At 40.3% G+C, this 17,534-nt stretch overlaps 1 protein-coding gene and 2 pseudogenes across 1 annotated transcript; 1 reads left to right on the forward strand and 2 right to left on the reverse strand.

Annotated features, from left to right (window-relative positions):
• The window catches only part of LOC100663255 (thiamine transporter 2-like), a 34,387-nt pseudogene extending 26,500 nt beyond the window's left edge, over window positions 1-7,887 (forward strand).
• Window positions 7,888-12,731: 4,844 nt separating this feature from the next.
• On the reverse strand, window positions 12,732-13,079 carry LOC135231562 (small cysteine and glycine repeat-containing protein 2-like). Its single transcript, XM_064287388.1, has one exon. The coding sequence runs from the start codon at window positions 13,077-13,079 to the stop codon at window positions 12,732-12,734; it is 348 nt and encodes a 115-aa protein (XP_064143458.1).
• Window positions 13,080-13,386: 307 nt separating this feature from the next.
• On the reverse strand, window positions 13,387-14,520 carry LOC100663538 (ferritin light chain-like; annotated as a pseudogene).
• Window positions 14,521-17,534: the final 3,014 nt, after the last annotated feature.

The following is a 17,534-nucleotide window of genomic DNA, read 5'->3' on the forward strand; positions in this document are numbered from 1 at the left end:
TTGTGTCCCCCCAAAATATCTGTCAACTTGGCTAGGTCATGATTCCTTTGTATGGTTATATGATTGTCTACCCTTTTATCCTCCGATGTGATTTCCCTATGTGTTGTAAATCTTATCACTATGATGTGATGAAAAAGATTAGTGGCAATTATACTGATGAGGTCTACAAGATTAGTGTCTTAAGCCAATCTGTTTTGAGATATAAAAGACAGAAGCAAGCAGAGTGACATGGGAACTTCATACCACCAAGAAAGCAGCAAGGGGGAGCAGAGCGTGTCCTTTGGACCTGAGGTTCCTGCACTGAAATGCTCCCAGACCAAGGGAAGACTGATGCATCATAAGGACCTAACTTCAGAGTCGAAAGAGAAAGAAAGCCTTCCCCTGGGGCTGGCACCCTGAATTTGGGCTTCTAGCTTACTGAACCATGAGAGAATAAACTTCTCTTTGTTAAAGCCATTCCACTTGTGGTATTTCTGTTACAGCAGCAGTAGATGACTAAGACACCATTCAATGGGGAAGAAAGAGTCTCTTTAATAAATGGTGCTGGCAAAACTGGATATCCACTTGCAGAAAAATGAAATGGAACCCCTACCTCACACCATACACAAAAACTAACTCAACATGGATCAAAGACCTAAATGTTAAACCTAAAATTATAATATTCCTAGAAGAAAACATAGGGAGAAAACTATGGGACCTAATCTTTTTTAAAAGTAGGCTAACAAACTTAACTACAAATGCACAAGTAGCAGAAGACAAATTAGATAATGGGAACCTAATAAAAATTAAATACTTATGCTCATCAAAAGACTTTATCAAAAGTAAAAAAGACAACCTACAGACTGGGAAAAATCTTCAAAAAAAATCTTCGGTATTCAAAATGACATATCTGATATGGGTCTAATCTCTAAAATATATAGAAAACTATCACAACCCTAGAACAAAAAGACAAACAGCCCAATTTTTAAAAAATGGGCAAAGAACATGAACAGTCACTTCACCAAAGAGTATATTCAAGCAGCCAACAAACACATGAAAAGATGCTCATGAGCATTAGCCATTAGAGAGATGCAAATCAAAACTACAATGAGATACCATACTCACCCCAGTTAAAATGACACTGATTAAAAAAAAAAAATGTTGGCGAGGATGTGCAGAGATTGGAATCCTTTTCCATTGCTGGTGGGACTGTAAAATGGTACAACCACTACAGAAAACAGTATGACACTTTTTCAAAAGACAAGAAATAGAAATACCTTATGATCCAGCAATTCCACTCCTAGATACATACTCAAGAGATCTAATAAAAGAGACATAGACAGATTAAATAGCCACATAACCTCTCAAAAAGCTAATTATTGAAAATAATCCCTTCAGTTAGGAAAATGAAACAATAGCACTCCACAAGTCGCAGGCCAGAACATCCAACTATTTGACCTGTTACCTTATCTCTCCATCGCTTTCATCCCCTGGTTCCAAGGTTTGCAGAGACACACTTCGGAATAGAGAACAGATTGAATGAGCATCAATTTCTTTTTGGATAAAGAAGTTGAAGGACCTTTGCTGGTGTAGTAGTTAAGAACTTGGCTGCTAACCAGAAGGTCGACAGTTTGAATCCCACAACTGCTCCTTGGAAACCCTATGAGGCAGTTCTACTCTGTCCTATGGGGCCACTATAGGAATCTACTCGACGGCAACAGGTTTAGGTTTCTTGAGGGAGTTGAAGGTAAATCCTTATCCCACTCACTAACCTCATTGCCTTCTCCCTCCTCCCTGAATGGTCTTGAGGCTTAAGATATGAAAAGCAACTCTTTAGGATATACACATGAAAAAGAAAAAGGAAAGACCAGAGGTGCAAAGTGGCCCCTTGATGACATGAAAGTCACAGCAGCTGTGCTGCTTGTCTTCCATGTCCTCACTGGGAAATGCAAAGTGTTTTTCACTGGCTAGCTTGGCAGGAGCCCATTGCACTCAGCCACTCTGGGACTGGCCGGATGGACCCTGATCACATAGTCCATTAGATTATCTCACTAGGATAACTGGTATTTTAGTCTACCTTAAATCAAATGAAAGTTAGGATCATGAAAATGGATTTTGAGTGGTAATCCCAAAGGGCTTAGTAAGGGAAGAAGTACTCTAAACAGAAAGATTACATTACAAGAAGTAGAACATGGATGCTATTTTTTTAAGTCCAGGAAATGTGGATTCTTTCAAAGTTTGAACAGTCACGCATACATCAAAATAGATATTTTTCGAATGTGTTTAAAGCGTGTAATATTTGCCAGTCCAGATCACTCAGATGAGTGTTTTCATTTCATATTCAAGTCAAACATGGGATATGCATGGCCTCTCAGGCTTAGGTTCTCATATTTCATAAATTATTTTGGCATCTTCATGCAAATTGTAGCTGAAGTTCAAGACCTGATTTTTATTATAAAGCAATTTAAGTAATACCTATTTATATTCTCTTAAGTCAGGAGAGGAGCATTCAATGACTTCAGGTCCTGATTATTCGGGTATTTTCTTGGTTTCTTTTATAATCTAAAGGAGATGGTTTCAGTGTAATTACTCTCAGGGGCATGGAATTGAAGGAATGAGTTTTAATAAGGAGAAGGGAGGCCTGAGAAAGAGGGTTTTCATTTCAGCATTGTTTGAAATTGAAGCAAAACCTACCAAGTATTTTTTAAACTATTATATTATGAAAGGCTTACTTACATTAATAGCAACAGACTTTCAAAAATACTAAAATAAGAAAAGCTTACTTGGGTTAAAGCAAGAAGATAGTAAATATCAGAGAAATCCTTACAAAACACCTAAACCTCCTGGATATAATTTTGTTTTTTAATTTCTAAATGATTGGCTGAATTAGTAAGAAACTAATAAAAACCCTCAGAGGCCAAAACAGAAACAGGGAACCAGATAGATAAGGAAGCATTGAATCGGTCAGGTGCTGGAAGTCTCTGCCGATTCCCCCAGGGACCTGAAGCTTTGCTTTTAATGGTAACCCCCAAAGGGCTACACTCTCAGTAAATAATGAAATAGAACAAAATATAGAATTATGTGTCAAAGGCATATCTTCTCTAGAAGAATGCCCCTTAATACAGGAATAACATTTCCACAGGGTAATTTCCACTAAATACGAGCTTATAATAAAAAATAAACCCAAAGTCATTATGTTAGGAGGTACTATGAACAAGCCAACTGAAATAATAAATAGCAGAATCAAGCCAACAAGGATTTGAGATAGAGGAATTATTAGAATCAGAACATAAAATAAGATGTTTAATATTTTTATGCACAGAGGAGCATAGCAACATAAGAAAGGAATAAAATATATCATAAATGATCATGGATATTTGGGGAAAAAGAACTAATCAGAATTAGAAATTTACTAAACACATTAAGAGCAATTTAGACACATAAAGGAAAAATTATTTAACTGGAAGAAATCACCTAGCACAGAGAGATAAAGAAATGGAAAGATTATTATCACGCAAGGAGTTTAAAGTGATAAGGTTCAACGAATATCTATTTGGGAAGAGATAACACAGGTAGTAGAGAGGAACAAACAAAGAAGTATTCACTGAGAATTTTCCAGAAGTGATTAAAGAGATGAATTCTCAGATATTGAAAGCCCAACAAGTCTCAAAGAAGATAAATGAAAGGAAATTCATATCTAAATACAATGTAGTAAAACTTCAGAAAAACAAAGAAAAAGAAATTTTAACAACAGAGAAAAAGGACATCACCTACAGAGAAATGACAATTAGATTGACAACTGACTTCTCAATAACACACAAAGGAAGCCAGAAAAAACAGTGGAATAATGTCTCCCAGGGTATGGAGAAATTAATTGCCAGCATGGAATTATATGTACAATAAGAAATTACTTTTAAAAATGAGGGCAAAAGGAATATATTTTCTGACAAACAAAAATGGAGTGAGTATATCACCAACCGGGGTGGATTACCCAATAGGCAAGGGAAACATGGTGTTTACCTTGCTTACCAGATCATCTGTAGCAAGCAATTTCACATTTTTTCACCACATCAAAGATTCTGCTTCTAGGTATGGCTGGCATCTTTCTCTCTCCCAATCCCACAGAATCAAACCCTGTTTTCATGACCCAGTAAGCAAGGCGTCATGGATTGAATTGTGTTCCCCAAAAGTATCTGTCAACTTGGCAGGTCATGATTCCCTTATGATTGTATGATTGTCTACCATTTTGTCACCTGATGTGATTTCCCTATGTGTTGTAAATCCTATCACTATAATGTAACAAGATGAATTAGTGGTAGTTACACCGATAAAGTCTACAAGATTAGTGTCTTAAACTAATTTCTTCTGAGATAGTAAAGTCAGAGATAGGGGACCTCATACCACCAAGAAAGCAGTGCCAGAAGCACAGAGTATCCTTTGGTCCTGAGATTCCTGCACTGAGATGCTCCCAGACCAAGTGAAGACTGATGCATCACAAGGACCTTTCTCTAGAGCCGGCAGAGAGAGAAAGCCGTCCCCTGGAGCTGACACCATGAATTTTGACTTGTAGCCTACTCAACTGTGAGAGAATAAACTTCTCTTTGTTAAAGCCATCCACTTGTGGTATTTCTGTTATAGCAGCACTAGATGACCAAGACACAAGGTAAGCATGGGCTTACTTGTGCTTATTTACTAACTGTAGTGAACAATATCACATGAGTTTCACTGTGTTTACGTTGCTTATTGGGTAATCTGCCCCTGTCACCAACAGACACTTAGGAAAGAACATTCCAAAAGATGTACTTGAGGAAGAAGGAAAAGTATCCCAAAAGGAAGGTATGTGATTTAAGCAGGAACGTGAAAGAAAAGCTGAACATGTGAGTAAAGGTAAACAAACATCGACCATGTGAAACAATAACATTTATAGTTTATATCTTGAGGACTTAAAAAAAAGACAACACTAAAATACTGGAAATGGAACTCATAAACATCAATATCCTAGGCATTAAAAAAAAAAAAAAAGACAACACTAAAATACTGGAAATGGAACTCATAAACATCAATATCCTAGGCATTAGTGAGCTGAAATAGACTGATATTGGCCATTTTGAACCAGACAGTCCTACAGTTTACTATGCCAAGAATGACAAACTGAAGAGGAATGGTGTTGCATTCATTGTCAAAAAGAACATTTCAAGATCTATCCTGAAGTACAACACTGTCAGTGATAGGATAATATCCATACGCCTACAAGGAAGACCAGTTAATACGACTATTATTCAAATTTACGCACCAACTACTAAGGCCAAAGATGAAGAAATAGAAGATTTTTACCAGCTTCTGCAGTCTGAAATTGATCAAACATGCTATCAGGATGCATTGATAATTACTGGTGATTGGAATGCGAAAGTTGGCAGCAAAGAAGAAGGACCGGGAGTTGGAAAATATGGCCTTGGTGATATAAATGATGCCGAAGATAGCATGATAGAATTTTGCAAGACCAACAACTTCTTCATTGCAGATACTTTTTTTCACCAACACGAATGGTGACTATAACATAGACCTCACCAGATGGAATACACAGGAATCAAATCGTCTACATCTACGGAAAAAGACAAAGAAGAAGCTCAGTATCATCAGTCAGAACAAGGCTGGTGCAGCTGTGGAACAGACCATCAATTGCTCATATGCAAGTTCAAGTTGAAGCTGAAGAAAATTAGAACAAGTCCACAAGAGCAAAAGTACAACCTTGAGTATATCCCACCGAAATTTAGAGGCCATCTCAAGAATAGATTTGACAATTTGAACACTAATGACCAAAGACAAGGCAAGTTATGGAATGACATCAAGGACATCATACATGAAGAAAGCAAAAAGTCATTAAAAAGACATGAAACAAAGAAAAGACAAAAATGGATGTCAGGAGAGACTCTGAAACTTGCTCTAGAATGTACAGTAGCTAAAGAGAAAGGAAGAAATGATAAAGTAAAAGGGCTAAACAGAAGATTTCAAAGGGCAGCTTGAGAAGACAAAATAAAGTATTATAATGACATGTCTGCAAAAACCTGGAGTTAGAAAATCAAAAGAGAAGAACACGCTTGGCATTTCTCAAGCTGAAAGAACTGAATAAAAAATTCAAGCCTGGAGTTGAAGTAGTGATGGATTCTATGGGAAAATATTGAACAATGCAGGAAGGATCAAAAGCAGATGGAAGGAATATACAGAGTCACTGTACCAAAAAGAATTGGTTAACATTCAATCATTTCAGGAGGTAGCATATGATCAAGAACCGATGGTACTGAAGGAAGAAGTCCAAGCTGCACTGAAGACATTGGCAAAAAACAAGGCTCCAGGAATTGACGGAATACCAATTGAGATGTTTCGACAAACAGATGCAGCGCTGGAGGTGCTCACTCGTCTACGCCAAGAAATATGGAGGACAGCTAGCTGGCCAATCTACTGGAAGAGAACCATGTTTAAGCCTATTCCAAAGAAAGGTGATCCAATCCAATGCGGAAATTATCTAACAATATCATCAATATCACACACAAGTAAAATTGTGCTCAAGATCATTCAAAAGTGGTTGTAGCAGTACATTGACAGGGAACTGCCAGAAATTCAAGCAGGGTTCAGAAGAGGACATGGAACCAGGGATATCATTGCTGACGTTAGATGGATCATGGCTGAAAGCAGAGAATGCCAGAAGGATGTTTACCTGTGTTTTATTGACTATGCAAAGGTATTTGACTGTGTGGATCATTATGAATTATGGATAATATTTTGAAGAATAGGAATTTCAGAGTGCTCATAAGGACCCTGCACATAAACCAAGAGGCAATCATTCATCCTGCACCCCACTTTGGTGAGTGACATCTGGGGTCTTAAAAGCTTGTGAGCAGCCATCTAAGATGCATCAATTGGTCCCAACACACCTGGAGCAAAACAGAATGAGGAACACCAAAGACACAAGGAAAATACTAGCCCAAGAGACAAAAGGCCCACAAAAATTGGAGACTCCATCAACCTGAGACCAGGAAAACTAGATGGTGCCTGGCTACCACCAATGACTGCCCTGACAGGGAATACAACAGAGAGTCCCTGACGGAGCAGAAGAAAAATGTGGTGCAGAACTCAAATTCACATAAAAAGGCGAGGCTTAATGGTCTGACTGAAACTGGAGAAACCCCAGAAGACATGCCTCTGGATTCTCTGATAACAAGAACTGAAACCATTCCTGAAGCCAACTCTTCAGGCAAAGATTAGACTGGACTATAAAGCATAAAATGATACTCATGAAGAGTGTGCTTCTTAGTTCAAGCAGGTACATGAGACTAAATGGGCAGCTCCTGTCCGCAGGCGGGATGAGAAGATAGAAAAGAACAGGAGCTGGCTGGATGGACAGGGGAACCGCAGGGTGGGAAGGGGGAATGTGCTGTCATGTTATAGGGACAACAACTAGTGTCACATAAGAATAGGTGTATACATTTTTGTATGAGAAATTAACTTGAGCTGTAAACTTCCACCTAAAGCATGACAAAAAATAAATAAATACATTTTTTTTAAAGAGGCAGTTGTTCAAACAGCTAGAAAGGTGTGCATCAGGATTGTATCCTTTCACCATATGTATTCAATCTGTATGCTGAGAAAATAATCTGAGAAACTAGATTACAGGAAGAAGAATTTGGCATCAGAGGCAGTCCACCTGGTAAAAAAAAAAAAAAAAATTGGTGGGGAGGCATAAGTTTATCATCATCATTACTTAGAATTGCAGGTACATGGCAAAGATACAGGCCAATTACAAAGTGTGGTCCATTTCATTATTGTTTTTAAAATTTTCTACAGGCAATGCTCGCCCTTACTGCCTGTGCCCAGAGAAGACCACTTCCGTTGTGCGGCCACCACCCTTGATACATCCCTGCCTTCTTTACATAAGATATTAACATTTCAAGTATAACAACTAAAACACTAGACCTATATTACATAGTTTCTATACAGAAGAGAGACATAAAATGTAAAAAATAGAAAAAAAGTTAATCCAAAAGAATTCAAGAGAGGAGGGGAAAAACTAAGGAACAAGGAAAGCAGGCGCCAAGGAACCAAGGAATAGAAACTGAAAAGAGACAAGGACCTTCCCCCAGGGCCAACAGAGACAGAAAGCCTTTCCCTAGAGCCAGAGCCCTGAATTCAGACTTCCAGCCTCCTAAACTGTGAGAAATAAATTTCTGTTTATTAAAACCAAAAAAAAATAAAGAAAAAAGAGGGGAAACTGTGAGTGGTTGGAACGTTAATAAGTCTTATGAGTTGAGAATTGATGAAACTGGGTGATGGATATATGAACACTTGCTATATACTATTCTGTTCACTTTCATGTATGTTTATAATTTTCCATAATAAAAAAAAGTTCTTAAAGATAAAAATCAAACAATTCTAAGCTAAACTTCCCAGTAAAAATAAATAATAATTGCAAATCTTTATTTAAAAAAAATCACAAATATATTCGATATATAGGAACAACTATATGCCCAATTATAGCAAACACATCTAAAATATAAATGTCTAAAATTTGAAGGACAAAAAGAGGAAAAGATCACATCATGTAAATAACAAATTTTTTAAAAGCTAATGTAGTTAAAATTTTAAGAAGATAAAATATAATTAAGACCTCTTGATCTAAATGTATAGAGTCATTACAAATGATGACAGGCTCAATTAGTTCTTTAGAAATATAGAAGAATTCTAAATTTCTGTATGCCAAATAACATACATTTCAATTTCTGGATGGAAATACTGTACAGTTTTTTTTCTAGTATGTTACATTCTAGCAAAAAAATCAACTTCCAATTTCATATTATTGTGAATATGAAAGAAATAGCCAAATTTTCTATTGGTGAGTTTCAGAACTACAGAATCAGTTAAAATGTATTGAATTCTTACTATCTAGGAATGCTTTATATGTAAGAACTCCTTTATTTATCACCAAAAAAAAAATGAGGTAGCTTTGTTATTATTTTAATTTTATAAAATGAGAAAACTTGTACATAGAATCAATGAGTATCCAAGGTCTCTCACTCAGTAGTAAAGCTCATGATATACCAGTGTCAAATGTAATCCATTTTTGTGTCTGATTCATTAATTTTTTTTTCATTTTTTAGTTTATGGAAGTTATTTCTCAGTCATTGCTGGAATTTTCCTAATGAGAAGCGGTTACATAATCTATTCAGACAAATGCAGAAAGAAGAAATGTAGTTCTTCTACTGGATGGAATCCAAATGAATCAGAGGACCCAACTCCTGACATGATCACAGTAACACAGCTTTAGCCTGGTCTCACCTGCCATGGTCTCAGAGGATAGATAGGCTACTTGATTGAAAATAGACATGGTGCTTTAATATTTTGTCCTAGATTAAGATACTGTGAAACACTGGACCACAACGAACCTTAAAACCTCATCAAAACCTCAGCTATTGGCCATGGGAAATGGGTGCAACCAATAGATTTAGTTGACCAAATTCAGCTGAGGCCACCCTCAGTTCCTTGCCATGTGGCCCTCTCCAAATCCCCAACTTGCTTCATTGAAATATACAAGCCAAGAAAGCAATGGAGAGTCTGCTAACAAGATGGAAGTCACAGTCTTTGTAAATTGATTATGGAAGTGGCATCCTGTCACTTTTGTTGTATTCTATTCACTCTAGATCCAGCCCACAATTAAGAGGAGGGGACTAAGCAAGAACATAAATGCCAGGAGGCAGGGATCATTGGAGGCCATCTTAAAGCCTTTGTACTGCAAATTATTTTTGAAACTTGGTTTGCAGGCATACTTTAGGTGGGAGATGTTTTGTTTCTTTTTTTGTCATTTCTCTCACTCTCTTTTTATCCCAAACCCCACTTTGCTCCTCCTGTCTACAGGTTTTGCAGTTGTCTTTTCCTGCCCTTGCTCTGAGCCCTTCCCATAGTGCTATTGATGATATCATCTGTTAGTCTAAAACCTGCAGGTGACTTATGTCAATTTGAGTCACGGAGCTATGTCCGTGTCCTCCAGCCTTGCGTGATCCACAGCAGATTATAAGCCATTGCCCAGGCAGCAAAGAGCGGTAAGCTTTTTTAAGACCATGGGGTCCCACCCTGGCACCTAACTTCAAAAGTGAGCCTGGCTCTTACCATGAGACCAGAAGAAATGGATGGTGCCCAGCTACCATTACTGAACATTTTGATCAAGGACCCAGTAGATAGATCCAGATCAAAAGGAGAAAAAGTGTGGAGCAGAACTTCAAACTCATATGCAAACCAGACTTACCAGATCCGTTGGGACTGGGGGAACCCCCTAATCTAATGACCAGAAATAATCTTTAATCTTTGAATCAAAACTATCTCATGAAGCTAACACTAAACTAAGCAACAGTTTAGCCCAATTAATAAAGAATATTTGCCTTGAGCATGTTGTGGTTGTGTACCATTGAGACAATTCCAATTCATAGCAACCCTATTGGGCAGAGCAGAACTGCCCCATAGGGTTTTCTCGGATGTAATTTTTATGGAGAAGGACATCATGCTTGGTAAAGTAGAAGGAGAGTGAAAAGAAAAGGAAAGCCCTCAAAAAGATGGATTGACACAGTGGCTGCAACACTGGGCTCAAACATAGCAAGGATTGTGAGGATAGCACAGGACCCGGCAAGTTTTTCACTGCATTACGCATAAGGTTGCTATGAGTTGGAAATAATTTGACAGCACCTAACAACAACAATCTTTACAGAAGCAGATCGCCAGGTCTGTTCTCCCATGGAGCAGCCGGTGGGTTCAAACCACCAATCTTTTGGTTAACAACGAAGTGCTTAACCATTGTGTCACCAGGACTCCTTGCCTTAGTCATAACACTCTTATAAAGAGTTATCTATAGGAGCACAGGTGAGAACTTTAAGGGGCAGAGAGCCTAAATTAATGGTGATGAAACGATATGAGTAGAGATAAAGAGAACTATGGCATGTGAATTATGTAACCAATGTCATTGAATGGTTCATGTAGAAATGGTGAATAGATGTATGTTTGGTTGTATATATTGTCACTAAAAATAAATAAAATGTTTAAAAAAAAAAGTGAGCTGGGCCCTAGTCCCTGCCTCACATGGAATATTACATTCCTTTAGCATATTCCCACACTCCTTTCTAATGCCCACCGCCCACTTCCTGGCCCAGGGCCCAGCAAGGCCACGGCTCCAGCCCAGCTCACCATTCTGCATTCTTCCTGTGCCTGGTTTACAAAGACATTTATCTTGTTTTTGAGTTCAGCTATGTCGTCAATTTATTTTATTTTTATGTGCCATCTACCATAGCTTCCTTGGGGGAAACCCTGGTGGCTCGGTGGCCAAGTGCTATGGCTGCTAACCAAAGAGTCAGCAGTTCAAATCCACCAGGTGCTCCTTGGAAACTCTATGGGGCAGTTCTACTCTGTCCTATAGGATGGCTATTTGGTTTAAAGAAGACTTAAGAGGCATTTTTGGTTTAAGGTTTAAAGATTATCTCAGGGCGATAGTTTTGAGAGTCCATCTGGCCTCCATGTCTCAAGATAGTCTAGAGTCCATGAGAATTTTAAATTCTATTCTGCATTTTTCCCCTCTTGATCAAGATTTTTCTATAGAATCTTTAGTCAAAATGTTCGGTATTGGTAGCCAGGTACCATCCAGTTCTTCTGGTCTCATTGCAAAGTAGGCAGTTGTTCACGGAGGCAATCAGTGACACATTCCGTTTCTTCCTCCTATTCCTGACTCCCCTTCTTCCTCTTTTACTCCAGGCAAATGGAGACCAATTAAAACAGTATATATTTTTTAATGCATTACAGAAACTTGTTTACTTCTAAACCAAACTCCCACCTCAAAAGGGAATGCAAACTGTGGAGAGAAGCTACGTTTTCAAGTATTCTGTTTGCTTTGATAACCTGTGAGCATGGATAGCAGGAAAGCTGGCCCCGTGGTCCTTGACTTGCTCAGCAGTCCCTCACTGCCTGTCCACCAAAGGCTTCTTTATTTAACTAAAAATAAATTTCTATTGTGGTAAGTATGTATGTAACAAAACATTTGACATTTCAACATCCTTCACGTGTAAAGTTCAGTCACATTAGCTACGTTCATCATGTTGTTCGACCACCACCGTTACCCATTTCCTGGTTCTTCCACCATTGTTAACAGAAGCTCCATGTCCCCTAAGCAATGACTCTTCCTTCCCTCCTCCACCTGCCCTGGTAACCAGTATAACCACCAAAGGCCTTTTAAAAGAAATTAGGGTCTTCCAGGATATGGGCTAGCCAAACCAAAGTAAAAGCAAAGAGAAAATGGTTATAACAAATTCAGTTTATTAGAAAAATTTGAAAATAGCTGTTGACAAATAAGAACATGGGAAGAAAAGGGGAAGAGGAAAGCGCATAAACGGAAAGGAAATATCATATGTATTAAATAAACATGTTGAGAATGATGATACCATTTGATTTGGTTCACTAGTGGAGATCATGCCTTAGGAGCTAAGTTACACTCGTGTCTTTGTTTTGGTTGTTTTCTACTTGACTGGAAACTTTTAAAATGGGGAGACTGGAAACACTCAAAGCAGGAAAGACAGGAACCTCAAATTCAGAAGCAAAGTCACTGCCCAAGAGGATAAGTCTCCAGGGCACACCCAGATGACAGGTAGTGTAGGTGAATGGGGTAGAGGAAAGTCTTACCAGCAGGACCGTTACCTGCGGCACCTGCCCAGGAGCCGGCTGCCCTCCTAGCAGCAGCATTGCTTCTCCCAGCCACACTTCTGCAGGCAACAGCCCTTCCCGCAGCCACAGCCACACGAGCCACGGCTACAGGGGCGGCGGCAGCAGCAGACCACGGGGACGCTGCAGCAGCCCCCACAGCAGCCGTAGCAGCAGGGGCAGCAGCCGGAGCAGCAGCCCATCCGGTAGTACCTGCAGGTGGTGCAGCTGCCACAGCCCCCGTCGCAGCCACCACCGCGGCCGCCACCGCGGCCGCCACCACGGCCACTACCACAGCCACCACCACAGCCACCACAGCCACCACAGCCACCACAGCCACCACAGCCACTGCAACTTCCACAACCACAGCAACCCATGGTGTCAGTAGAGGGGACTCAGGTGAAATGAGAAGAGAGGAGTCAAGAGGTGAGAGGGAGGTCTGATGCCTCCTTGGGCTGCAAGGTCCCTATACACCAGCTCTGCGGGGAGAACGAGGAGACACATGACCTCTTCCCTGTTGTTGTTTATGCTGACACACACAGTAGACTCTCATGTGGCCTTTCGTGCCCTTCCTTAATGGGTCCTTCTCAGTTGACAAACTTGCTGATTTTAGCTTGTCCCTTTTTTTGCAAAAAGGTGCTTTATTGTTTCTGTTTGATCTACTGGTTAGAAGAGGGGCTCCAGGTTGGCTCCAATGCTGCCTCGTGTCTGGAAGAAGTTCAGACAGAAGCGTGATGATGGTAGGGGAAAGCAGAGGGGCCTCACAGGTCGCTGGTCTCCAGAGGCTCCTAGTCCTCATGCTTGAGGGTGAGCCTCTCAAAGAGATGTTCACCCAGCTGGGCCTGGGTGCCCTCCTGCCTGTGGAGGTTGGTCAGGTGGTTGCCCATCTTCTTGAGAAGTTTCACGTCCTCATCTAGGAAGTGGTTCTCCAGAAAGTCACAGAGATGGGGGGTAAAATCCACACATGCTGATTGATAAGCGTCCTGGTGTAGGTTCTTCTCCAGGACAGTGTGGCTTTCATGGTGTCCAGGGCTCTACCCCACTCATCTTGGGACAGCTTCTGCACATTTTGGAAGAGATTGCAGCTGCCACACTCATTTTGCAGCTTCAAGAGACGCAGCGCAGCAGCTCACAGAAGAAGTGTCCCACGCCTTCTGTCTAGTGCTGCTGTAATAGAAATACCACAAGTGGATGGCTTTAATAGAGATTTATTCTTTCACAATTTAAGAGGCTAGAAGCCCAAATTCAGGGTGCCAGCTCCAAGGGAAGGCTTTCTCTCTCTGTCGGCTCTGAAGGAAGGTCCTCGTCATCAGTCTTCCCCTGGGCTAGTAGTTTCTCAGTGCAGGGACCCCAAGTGCAAAGGACACACTCTACTCCTGGCTCTTCTTGTGTGGTGGTAATGAGGTCCTTCTTCTCTCTGCTCCCTTCTCTCTTTTATACGTCAAAAGAGAATGACTCAAGGTACAATCTAATCCTGTAGATTGAGTCCTGCTTCATTAACATAACTGCCTCTAATCCTGCCTCATTAACTTCTTAGAGGTTAGAATTTACAACACATAGGATAATTACATCAGATCACAAAATGGAGGACAACAACACAATACTGGGAATCATGGCCTAACCAAGTTGACACGTATTTTGGGAGGACAAAATTCAATCTCTAATACCTTCCAAGGCCACACGGTCACAGTTGAAATAGAAGCTCAGAGAGAGGTAGGTGTAGGAGGCCCTCAGATGCAGGTTGACCAGGTAGTTGACGCTGGCCTCTGATTCAGCGATGCAATTCTGATGAATCTGGGAGCTCATGGTTGGTCAACAATTGGGAGCTAACCACAAAGAACAGTGTTAGCTGGTCCCAGAAACAGGATAGCTAAGAAGATGGTCCCAGAGGTTGCACCTGGAGAGAAAGTTGGAGGGTAGGCCAAGGCTGGAGGTGGGGAGTCCCCAGGTCTGTTCCGTCCAAACACTGTTGAAGCAAGAGACAGATCTGCAGAACCACTGGGCAAGCTTAGCTTGTCTTTTTAAAGCCATATTTGAAATAGAACTGGAAACAACTATTGTCTCCTCTTTCTCTGTGGTAACTGTAGAGGTCTATGTACAACCAGAATTTCCTTCAGCTTATATCTCAGTAATATTAGCCCAGGGCAAAGGTTTTTCATTCCGACAATCATTTAGAACCATTTACTTACGTACCAAACATCCCTTTGGACTTAGGAGAACATCCCAAAACTCTAAGGGAAGAGAATGATCTTGGGTCGTACGATCTCATCTTCCTGAGAAAGAGTTCCTCGGGTGTTTCTTCATCCTGAAACCTGGCTTAGGACTTTGATTTAAAGGACAGGGGATACTGTGTTATCAGGGGTGATTATTACCGAGTGGAATCCCTTGGTGGTGCGAACAGTTAACGCGCTTGGTGGCTAACTAAATGTTGGAAGTTCAAGTCCACTCAGAGATGCTTCAGAAGACAGGCCTGACAATCTACTTCTGAAAAATCAGCAAGAAGGCAACTAACAGCTAGGTCTTTAATACCGGGTTTTCTTCAGGTTAATTTTTAGAAACCTTAGGCAAAGTCAGAAACCCTGGTGGCATAGCGGTTAAGAGCTATGGCTGCTAACCAAAAGGCTGGCTGTTCAAATCCACCAGGTGCTCCTTGGAAACCATATGGGGCAGTTCTACTCTGTCCTGTAGGGTCACTATGAGTCAGAATCAACTTGGTTGCAACAGGTTTGTTTTCGTTTTTGTTCGGTTTAAGCAAAGTCTTCACATGACTTCTTTGAGAATGTGAGTGTGTACTATTTTTCAAAACAGAAAGATAAAAAAGTGGGATAGCACCAGGGCTGGGTGTACAGCCCTTTCCATCCGCCCTACACCTACCTGGCATGCTCAGTGCATTTGTAGGACAACCCTGTGTAAGCAGCCAGTTCATTTCAGGCTGACTGATAGTTTTTCTTCTTTTTCCTAAATTTTGGTATGTAATAATTTCCTGTGAATGTTTGGTTGTTTCTTTTTCCTATTCCAGAGTAAAGACAGAAAGCTCAGTTGCTTGAATAGCTATGCTGGAAAACACGCAGTGAACAAGAATTTTCTCCCTGCCTTGGGCTGACAGACATTTTTTCCCAAACTTTCTAATCCCTGAGATTTGTCTTCTTATTTTAAAAGGGGGCTTACACTTCTGTTTTAGTATGCATTAATACTTTTTTATCATATAAATTTGGAGGAGGGAGAGGATGATGCAGCGTGCTTTAGAAATCCCTGAGTGGCATGAATGGTTAAGTGCTTGAGTACTAGCCAAAAGGTTGGTGGTTCAAATCCCCACCCCGAGACACCTCAGAAGACAGGCCTAGCAATCTGCTTCCAAAAGGTCACAGCCTATGTCGTTGTTGTTGTTGCTGTTGGGTGCCGTCCAGTTGGTTATTACTCACAGCAACCCTATGTGCAACAGAACAAAACACTGCCCAGTCCTGTGCCATTCCTCACAATTGTTGCTGTGTCTGAGCCCATTGTTGCAGCCACTGTGTCAATCCATCTCGTCAAGGGTCTTCCTCTGTTTTGATGACCCTCACTTTACCAAGCATAATGTCCTTCTCCAGAGACTGGTCCCTCCTGATAACATGTCCAAAGTAAATGAGGCGAAGTCTTGCTACCCTTGCTTCTAATGAGCATTCTGGCTGTACTTCTTCCAGGACAGATTTGTTCATTCTTCTGGAAGCCTATGATATATTCGCTATTCTCTCCCAACACAAGTCAAAGGCATCAATTATTCTTGCATCTTCCTTATTCATTGTTAAACTTTCACATGCAAATGAGGCAATTAAAAACACCAGGGCTTCGGTGAGGTGCACCTTAGTACTCAAACTGATATCTTTGTTTTTAAACAGTATAAAGATGTCTTTTGCGGAGATTTGCCCAATGTAATGCTCGTTTGATTTCCTGATTGCTGCTTCCATGGCTGTTGATTGTGGATCCAAGTAAAATGAAACCCTTAACAACTTCAATCTTTTCTCCATTTAAAATGATGTTGCTTATTGGTCCAGTTGTGAGGATTTTTGTTTTCTTTATGTTGAGGTGCAATCCCTACCGAAGGCTGTGGTCTTTGATCTTCATCAGTGCTTCAAGTCCTCTTTACTTTCAGCAAGCAAGGTTGTGTCATCTGCATAACTTAGGTTATTAATGAATCTTCCACCAATCCTAATGCCACATTCTTCTTCATATAGTCCAATTTCTTAGACCATTTGCTCAGCATACAGATTGAATAAGTATGGGAGAAAGAGAACCCTGACACACACCTTTCCTGACTTTAAACTATGCAGTATCCCCTTGCTCCATTTGAACAACTGCCTGTTGGTCTATGTACAAGTTATGCATGAGCATAATTAAGTGGTCTGGAATTCCTATTCTCTGCAATGTTATCCATAATTTGTTATGATCCACACAGCTGAATGCCTTTGCATAGTCAATAAAACACAGGTAAACATCTTTCTGGTATTCTCTGCTTTCAATAAAGATTCATCTGACATTAGCAATGATATCCCTCATTCCACATCTTCTTCTGAATTGGGCTTGAATTTCAGGCAGCTCTTTGTCGTTGTGCTCCTGCAAAGGCTTTTGAATGATCTTCAGCAAAATTTTTACTTGCATGTGATATTAATGATATTGTTTGATAATTTCCACATTCAGTTGGATCACCTTTTTTGGAATGGACACAAATATTGATCTCATTCCGTCAATTGGTCAGGTAGCTGTCTTCCAAATTTCTTGGCATAGATGAGCGAGTGCGTCCAGTGCTACATCCCCTTGTTGAAACATCTCAACTGGTATTCCGTCAACCCCTG

Source organism: Loxodonta africana, chromosome 6, assembly GCF_030014295.1.
Source record: "Loxodonta africana isolate mLoxAfr1 chromosome 6, mLoxAfr1.hap2, whole genome shotgun sequence".
NCBI classification, from domain to species: Eukaryota; Metazoa; Chordata; class Mammalia; order Proboscidea; family Elephantidae; genus Loxodonta; species Loxodonta africana.